Consider the following 9,917-nt stretch of genomic DNA (forward strand, 5'->3'; position numbering starts at 1 on the left):
CAATGTTCCCCTGCCCTTCCCTTAGCCTGGCACTGCTGGTGCGTCAGCCTGGCACTCTCCATGTTCCCCTGCCCTTCCCTTAAGCCTGGCACTTGTGTCACCTGGCCCTATGTTCCCCTGCCCTTCCCTTAGCCTGGCACTGTGTCACCTGGCTCCATGTTCCCCTGCCCTTCGCTTAGCCCTGGCACTGTGTCACCTGGCTCCATGTTCCCCTGCCCTTCCCCTTAGCCTGGCACTGTGTCACCTGGCCCTATTGCTCCCACTGCCCTTCCCTTAGCCTGGCACTGTGTCACCTGGCCCTATGTTTCCCTGCCCTTCCCTTAGCCTGGCACTGTGTCACCTGGTCCCATGTTCCCCTACCCTTCCCTTCAGCCTGGCACTGTGTCACCTGGCTCCATGTTCTCCCTACCCTTCCCTTGCCTGGCACTGTGGTCACCTGGCTCCATGTTCCCCTCGCCCTGGCAACTGTGTCACCTGGACAGCTCATGCTTCCCCTGCCTTCCCTTAGCCTGGCACTGTGTCACCTGGCCTCATTCCTCCCTGCAGGCCTGCTAATCAGACGACCTGGAGACTGGGTGACAGCCATCCACTCTGCCAGTGCTCTCTGCTGGCTAAGAGACAGGGGAAGGAGGACACGGTGCGGTTACTGAGGAGCCAGACGGCGCCCTGCTGCAGAAGATAGACATGGACAGCAAAGATGAAGAAGATGGCTGAGTTTGCAGCTGTCTGTCATCAGTGAACCAAAGGAACAGGAAGGCCATCAAGAGCCAGTGAGGCACTGGGGGGTGTGCGTGTGCGTGTGTGCGTGTGCGTGTGTGCGTGTGTGCGTGTGTGTGTGTGTGTGTGTGTGTGTGTGTCAAGATCAGAGGCCCACTGTTAGCCCTAGCCATTCAACAAGCAGTTTAGTTAAATTGGCCTATTAAGTCATCAGTGTCTGAGCTCCATGGAAACAGACCATTCTCCCTCTGTAGAGCCACACATATACACCTGCATGACATCTTCCTGTCCACATAGCCTGCGAGTTAGAACGTTCAATGTAATGGCTGAAATCATCACATTATACAACCGTTTCCTTGTGGTTGTGGGAACATACTGACATGAGCCAGATGTGTTGGCAGCAGAGTTTGTTGAAACTGGGGTTTTATGCTTTCAGACCCAAGCAAGATGACAATAGGAAGTCATTTGTATTCCAGATGTTCTCAGTCAACGGACTAGTACACACACATTCGGTTCCACTCCACATAGAAGTCTGTTGTAATGGGAAATCCAGATGAGGGAGACATTTTGCGTAAACACACACCAAATGCAGATGAGGAGGACAATTTATTCCTAGCACACCAATGAAGATGAGGAGGACGTTTTATTGCGTAACACACCAATGAATATGAGGAGGACGTTTTATTGCGTAACACCAATGAAGATGAGGAGGATATTTTATTGCGTAACACACCAATGAAATGAGGGAGGACGTTTTATTGCGTAACAACACAAATGCAGATGAGGACGACGTTTTATTGCATAACACACCAATGCAGATGAGGAAGGACGTTTTATTTCGTAACACACCCAAGGAAGATGAGGAGAACGTTTTATTGTGTAACACACCAATGCAGATGAGGAGGACGTTTTATTGCGTAAACACCAATGAAGATGAGGAGGACGTTTTATTGCGTAAAACACAATGAGAATGAGGAGGAGTTTTAATTGCGTAACACACAATGAAGATGAAGGAGGACGTTTTATTGGCGTGACACACCAAATGCTGATGTGTGACAGGATCCCAGCTCACAAATGGTGTCCACGCAAAATCCAGCCTATTCCCTATGGTAGTACATAACTTTTGACTAAGGCCCATAGGGTTTTCTGGTCCAAAAGTACAGTGCACTATTTAGGGAATAGGGTGCCATTTTGGGATACGAAAAGGCCAGGGGGTGGGTCGATCATGCCAGTTTTTGGGGATCAAACCCCCAGCTCCTCTGGTCCTACTGCAGCTGCCTCAACTCATCTCAGGACCACTGGCCACTATCATGTCCGATGGTCAATCTCTCCTGAAAGTGCATACCAATTCTCTCTGCACACAATTTTGAACGTTGAAACACTTAGACCTCATCTCTAAGATGACTCACCGTCTAATCTTACTGCTACTTCAAACAATGACCAACTGTTATTCCACCTTTTACCCTCTTGTTGAAGAGAAGGGCGAGAGAGGAAGGGAGGAAGAGGAAGAAATGGGGAATGAGCAAGAGAGATTCCACATCGTTCTCTCCCTGGGTGTGTTGGATTATGGGAGATTTAATGTGGACTCTATATGTGGCAATAGCTCCCAATGAGCCCCATGTGACTTGTTCTGGCGAGTTAGAGACACGCCGCTTTTGATCCCCTGATGCATTCATCACCTCGTCAACCCTTTTGTGTACTATGGTGGGCGACCAAGGAAGCCACATCTCATTAATAAAAACGTTTTTAACATTCAGCTGCTGTTTTGCTTTGTGTAATGTCACAATCACCAACATTTGGAAAATAAGGTGCTAACATGGCGAACTGTGTCAAATGTTGGCACACTCTCTCTCTATTTACTGTATATGGTTCTGGGTTTGACTGTGAAATATGTGTTTCCTTTGCTTGCCTGTTCTCTCATTGTCAATAAGAGGGGAGAAGCTCATCCTGTCACCTTCAGAGTGCTCTAACCTGTGTAACTGTGATGTTATCCTGTTGCTGTCTGTTTCTCCCCAGATCCAGCAATGGGAGCAGAAACCTGGAGAGTTCACATGGACTGTTCCGGATGCCGCTGTTACCTGGCCAGCCTGCAGGGCAGTGAGCTCCCCAACCCCAAGAGTCCCTCTGGCGTGGCCGGACGGCCTCCGCAACGAACCACCCTTGGGACGCCTGGGGATCTTCTCTGTCTCCTCCTTTCATGCCCTGGTTGTCTACTGCTTTCAAACTATCTACTGCATCAACCCCCCACTGGGACATTGACATTTCACACGTTTCTTGGACCAGTTCCATTGCAACTCGTTATTTACCCCGTTAGAAGCGTGTAAGAATGTTATTGAATGGCGGTCTGTAATTTATTATGATCTGAACACATCAGCCTGTTCTCTGATCAGATTTTTTATACAGATAAAATACAGTCTCTAACACAGAAAGTGATGTCTTTTATGTCTGTTTCTCAGATTTGCACCGTGACGAGCGACGCTGCGGAGGCGTTGCCATCTCTTCCCGGGGGCACGGCACAAGAAGGGGTATCTTCTCTTCCCTCAAGGTCCTGCGACGGCCTGACCAACGTCAGCAAGGAGAAGAGGCAAGTCCGTGTCCCAGGTATTATACACCTTCCTACAACTCCCTACAACCTTCTTACAACCTCCTACAACTCTACAACTGCGTACAACCGCACCTACAACCATTTATCAACTTCACTACAACCTTCCTACAACCTCCCTACAACCTCCCTACAAATCTTGCCCTACAACTCCCACACCGCCCTACAACCTATTACCAATTTCACCAACTACAATCTCGTAACAACCTCCCTACAATCTTCTTACAACCTACGCTACAACCTCCCTACAATCTGCCTACAATCTTCTTACAACCTCGCCTACAACCGCCCTACAAACCGCCTATCAACCTATTTACAAACTTCACTACAACCTTCCTACAACCTCCTAATAAACCTCCCCACTCCCACGTGAGTGGTAAAGTAAAGAATAACTAAATTGAGGAGGCAGAATAATGTTCTTTGAGGATTACCTCCCCAAAAGCTTTATTAGGTTAACCTGAAACCTTCAGCTGGAAAGAATCTGTGCGGGTTACCCCTGTTTACCCATTTTGCTGCGGCGCCATGTTTGCTTTTCCCTTCCTCCTTTTTATCACCTGTATAAACAATCTGTTTACAAGAGATCTTGGCTCCGGACCCGACGCAACGTTTCTGGAGCTGTCTCTTTGTGAAACAGAGAGCATGTTTGATCAATCCACAGAGAAGAAGTGGATATGGTTTCACAGCACTAACTGACTCCGCTCGGAACCAACCCATAAATTAATTGTCCAGACGGACAGGGTTGAACTTGCAAACAATTTTCCTGCGGGAAGAGAGGCAGGGGGTTGCTCATCGTAAAGCTATCTTTCCCTGTACGTCGTTGGACATTCCAAACTGAGGCAATTGATTGAGGGAGTTTGTTTTGTTTTCCCCGGTCAGGGGCAGTAGTTAGCCAACCTGCTTGAAATTCTTATCATCAGTCAATTGTTGTCAATCAAATACTCTTCCAACACCCTGTCCAAGTCCCAGCCCCCAGCCCCTATCCCGCCCCTATCCCAGCCCCCAGTGTCCCAGCCAACTCCACTGTCATTAGTCCCTGTTCCCAATCCCCTATTTCCCAGCCTCTATCCAGCATCAGCCCCAGCACTATCCCCAGCTCCAGCCCCCCCCCCCCCCCCTTGGCCTTTGCAGCCCCAAGGAACCCCACTTTGGGGGGGTTTCCTTAGTCCCAGCCCCAGCCCATATCCCAAGCTTTGTGCCTGCATCTCGCCTCTGTCTCTGTCTTGATAACGCTACCTTCAAAGAGAGTGGTTCTATTTTGGGATGTTGATAGGATCTGTTATCTTTTCAGGACTCCTGTGAAGGGACAAACCAACACTGGGCCCTCTGCCACATCATTGTTTAGTTTCTGTCAGTCAGTGTGAATTACATTAGAACAGATTGAACTTGTATAATATGATGATAGGATTATACATAGTAAAGGCCCCACTTCACCCCCCTGGCACATGCTCTCTGGTGTTGACATTCTGAAAGATACATCTCACAGTCACACCTGGATCTGTTTTAACTCACAATGTCCATATGCTGCTGATCCAGGCAGCATACGTTGGTATGCAGGGGTGCCTGGGTAATGCAGAACTATCACGGTAATAGATGGTCACTAATGGTAATTATACACAACCACATACACTGAGTATACAACATAAGGCCACCTTTCCTTATATTGAGTTGCACCCCCCCTTTTTGCCCTCAAGAACAGCCTCAATTCGCCAGGGCAATGGACTCTACAAGGTGTTGAAAGTGTCTACAGGGATGCTGACCATGTTGACTTCCAATGCTTCCCACAGTTGTGCCAAGTTGTCTGGCATGTAACTTGGTGGTTTGGACCATTCTTGATAACACACAGGAAACTGTTGAGCAATGAAAACCCAGCCAGTGTTTGCCAGTTCTTGACACAACACCGGTGCGCTGGGCACTACTACCATAAGTTCCAAGGCACTTAAATCTTTTGTCTTGATCATTCCACCGCTCTGAATGGCACATATAACATTATGTGTCCTCAATTGTCTCAAGGCTTAAGATCATTCTTTAACCGGTCTCCTCCCCTTCATCTACCACTGATTGAAGTGACATCAAATAAAGGAAATCATAGCGTTCACCTGCATTAGCTGGTCAGTTAATGTCATGGAAAAGAGCATTAATGTCATTGTACACTCAGTGTATACATGACGGCCTCTGATCTCTGTACACAGGTCAAACGTACAGTAAGTGCCCAAATCCGTACTGATTCCTTCTGTAGTCATGGGCAAGAGATATCCCAGCAGTGAAGGTCTTTGTTATGAGGCTGAAGAGAAAGCTTAGTTCACTATAGAGGCCAGCTAGACCACTTCAATGGAACAGAGATGGAAACAGACATTAGAAGCCACATGTGGTTAATTGTTGTAAGCTGCAAGCATGCCAGCCCAATGGCGACAAACAGATGGTCTGTGTAAACCACCGTGGCCTCCACTAAACGTCTAAGCCCCACATTTACCAAAGGGGATCTACTCTACCCCCTTCTCTCTGCTAGCACAGCATTTGTTTTTTATTGGTAGGGTGATTGGGGGTTTTGATGCACTTTAAGAGCCTGTATCGCTTCCAGAGAGCTGTAAATGTCCAGTGAGTGAAAATCAGCCAGTCAATCAGCAGTCAGAAAAGGTAAGATGTAAAATGAACTAGATCATCAAGCATTTTGAGTCCTTGTACTGAATTGTTGTTTGTTCTGTAAGCTGCTGGGCTTTGTTGAACACAAGGTAATGGTATCTCGTCTCTGTGGTGGTTCTGCCTGCTGCTGCTGGTGGTAGAGGTATCCTCTGCTGAGGGCAAGATGGTATCTTGGTGTAGGGGAGACAGTCTCCATCCCACGCCAGCCTGATGAGGGCCGTTCCATCTGCCTGACTCCCAGACCTGTAATTTCAACATCACCAAACCCATTCAATTTATTCCATACGTCTCCCGAGGCCTTGATTTAGGTCTAATCTGGATCCGAATAGTAATCAAAGCCTTTGGTTTAGAGAGATCATTTTACCAATTATATGTAAATATTAAGACCAAGGTAGTTAATTTTGTGTGCATTTTGCTCCTTGATCACTTATGAATGTGTCTGTTTTCCCCCATGTTGGCAGGTTGTTGAAGGACAAAGTGTTGGAGTGCCTGCTGGCCGGTGTCCTCAACCACAGCAGCTCTGAGTAAAAAGTAAAGCACTTTGTCGGAAAACATTTTCCCCAACATGTTAACTCATCATTTCCTGCAACCAGTGGAAATATGTGAAAACACTTCATCTTTCACTAGCTAACCACATTGCAATATTCTAATTAATAACTTTAGGTTGTCATGGATACTTTGATACATCAACCTTTTTTCCCTCTGTTGAGAAAGTCTCCTATACTGCCCCTATGTTTGCTCTAGAAAGCAAGTGTTAGAGAGAAGTGCATCCCAAATGGCACCCTATATTCTATATAGTGCACTATTTTGACCAGGGCACGTGGTGACCAGAGCCCTAATGGGTATTGCACGATAATAGGGAATAGGTGTCAATTTGGGATGTAGTCGAGGTTGTATTGTTGTTGATCAATCTCTAGCCTAATAGGGGAATAGTTGAGGTGGGGGGTGGTGGAGGAATGGAGGGGGGGGCTTTCTATTCACACGGGGTCGGGGTTAGCACAGCTTGTCCAGCAGCACCTGATATGTTGACACTGCTTCCATGGCAAACAGGCAGGCGTAGGAGGACAGAAGAGCGCTTCGAGGGTCTGGGGGATGGGGGGGTTAGGCCGACCGGAGAATTCCATTGTCACCCAGTGACACCCTCTGTACGGCCAGAGAAAATGGGACCCCCCCCCCCCCCCCACAGAACCTGTTGTTGTGTGCTTTCAAATGTCTTTTGGCTTTAGTTAAGATAGACACATAGGTCAGGCTGAGACCTGGGCATGAAAACACACACTGCTGTTGGGGTTTTAAAAAATTCAAACATCTACGATTGAATAGATTTTTGTTAATCCAGTTTATTTTTTTTGTCATAGTGGTATTAATATTATAAGAATAATCATCTTGTGGCAAAAGTCACAGAAATTCAGAACTTTCAACCACAATGCCAAGAGAGATGTTATATACCTGATTTAATATTTGAACTTGTTTTAATATAAACACCTAATTTATAAAAAATACCTTTTTATCAGTTAAGAACCTAAATTGAACTCCTCCTCTTTGGTCTCTCCGTAAACAGAGATTGGACGCTCTGCCAAAATGCAAGTTTGATTAGGCACCACCTAAAGGCAACCCTTGGTAACGTAGTTTGGAAACTCCAGTCTGTGTGAATATGCCGAAAAGCCAAACAGTTACTCTGGCACATCAAACCCCGATTTCCTCGTATCAGATGTGCTATCTTTGGCCTGGTAAGGTAAGCAATACAGGGGGGGGGGGGGGGGGGGGGGGGGGGGGGGGGGGGGGGGGGGGGGTGCATCTATCGCCCATATTAATACATTTCCACCACTCTCCTAACTCTGAATCAGCATTTTTGCAGTGAATTCTCGCAGTGGACTCGATATGGATGTTAAAAGGCAATCCGGGAATGATAGAAAGAGAATTGCTCTGGATTTCCTCAAAATTCATGCTTTCTCTTCAATAGAACGTTCATTTACTAGCAGCATAATTTTAGCTGATAAGGGAACATGAAGAGTGTTAGTGGTTGTTGCGGGAAGTGTCGCAGTTACCGTAGCTGAAAGACACTGAACATTTCTGGACACCACTGAGGTGACGTCACTAATGGCACCCTATTACCTCATTATAGTGCAATCTACTTTTAACACAGCCCTCTATGGGTTCTGGGTCAAAAGTAGTGCAGTGGTGTAGTGCCCAAAGTAGTGGCACAACATAAGGAATAAGGTGGCATTCTGGACGTAGCCTATTGTTTCCTGGTCAAAGTAAGGGCACTACATAGGAATTAGGGAGCCATTTGGGCCCATAGGGATTAGGGAGCCATTTGGGTCGCACATTGACTCATCCAACTTGGGTCCTTGAAACTAGGACAGGCACCTGGCCCCGAGCCAGCACCTGCCCTGCGTGGTGAGCAAGGCTGGTGGGTCAGACACAGAGAACCAGCTCCCCATGCACTCAACAGACCCCACTACGAGAACACTGGTAGGCCACTATTTACAGTAGCAATTCACTGATACAAGCATTCATTGATTTATTCAGTCACTTTATTGTGTTATCTGGGAGTCAAATACTTGCTACATTTCAAGATTAACCATAATTCAAGGATTATTATTTTTGTTTCAGAGAGAACATTTCTGGCCCCTTTAGGAAGTACATTGATTATGTGTTTGATTTTGAAAAAAAGTTTTTTTCTTCACTTCTTCTTGTTTTCTTCTGAAAGGTGTATGATGAGCTAGAGGTCTTCCGCTCAATGTTTCACCCATACAGCTGTCCCGCCCAAGACACAGCAAGTGGACCTTTGGTGAGTAGGGATTGTGGTGGAGTGGGGGCATTGTGTGTGTGGTTTGTTTGTGTCTGTGTGTGTGTCTGTGTCTCTGTGTGTTTGCAAAAAAAATGGCTTATTTACACTTCGGTTGCCTTATTACAGTATAAATATCATGTTGTTACTCTGTTTTTTAATCTCGTCACCTGGCTCCATGTTCCCCTGCCCCATGGCACTGTGTCACCTGGCAGTATGTTCCCCTGCCCTTCCCTTAGCCTGGCACTGTGTCACCTGGCCTCATTCCTCCCTGCAGGCTGCTAATCAGACAGACCTGGAGAACTGGGTGACAGCCATCCACTCTGCCAGTGCCTCTCTGCTGGCTAAGAGACAGGGGAAGGAGGACACGGTGCGGTTACTGAGGAGCCAGACCGGCGCCCTGCTGCAGAAGATAGACATGGACAGCAAGATGAAGAAGATGGCTGAGTTGCAGCTGTCTGTCATCAGTGACCAAAGGAACAGGAAGGCCATCAAGAGCCAGGTGAGGCACTGGGGGGGTGTGCGTGTGCGTGTGTGCGTGTGCGTGTGTGCGTGTGTGCGTGTGTGTGTGTGTGTGTGTGTGTGTGTGTCAAGATCAGAGGCCACTGTTAGCCCTAGCCATTCAAACAAGCAGTTAGTTAAATTGGCCTATTAAGTCATCAGTGTCTGAGCTCCATGGAAACCAGACCATTCTCCCTCTGTAGAGCCACACATATACACCTGCATGACATCTTCCTGTCCACATAGCCTGCGAGTTAGAACGTTCATGTAATGGCTGAAATCATCACGTTATTACACCGTTCCTTGTGGTTGTGGAACATACTGACATGAGCCCAGATGTGTTGGCAGCAGAGTTTGTTGAAACTGGGGTTTTATGCTTTCAGACCCAAGCAAGATGACATAAGGAAAGTCATTTGTATTCCAGATGTTCTCAGTCTAACGGACTAGTACAACACATTCGGTCCACTCCACATAGAAGTCTGTTGTAATGGGAAATCCAGATGAGGGAGACATTTTGCGTAACACACACCAAATGCAGATGAGGAGGACAATTTATTCCGTAGCACACCAATGAAGATGAGGAGGACGTTTTATTGCGTAACACACCAATGAATATGAGGAGGACGTTTTATTGCGTAACACCAATGAAGATGAGGAGGATATTTTATT

General features: G+C 47.0%; 1 protein-coding gene across 2 annotated transcripts in view; it reads left to right on the forward strand.

Moving 5' to 3' along the window:
• LOC112072826 (rho guanine nucleotide exchange factor TIAM2-like) overlaps window positions 1–9,917 on the forward strand; it is an 82,616-nt gene that overhangs the window by 47,105 nt on the left and 25,594 nt on the right. For both annotated transcript variants that reach the window (XM_024140224.2, XM_024140223.2), the window contains exon 5: window positions 9,025–9,249. In XM_024140224.2, the coding sequence (XP_023995992.1) occupies window positions 9,025–9,249 (225 nt within the window). The remainder of the gene's footprint in view (window positions 1–9,024; window positions 9,250–9,917) is intronic.

This window comes from Salvelinus sp. IW2-2015, unplaced genomic scaffold, assembly GCF_002910315.2.
Source record: "Salvelinus sp. IW2-2015 unplaced genomic scaffold, ASM291031v2 Un_scaffold2053, whole genome shotgun sequence".
Lineage (NCBI taxonomy): Eukaryota > Metazoa > Chordata > Actinopteri > Salmoniformes > Salmonidae > Salvelinus > Salvelinus sp. IW2-2015.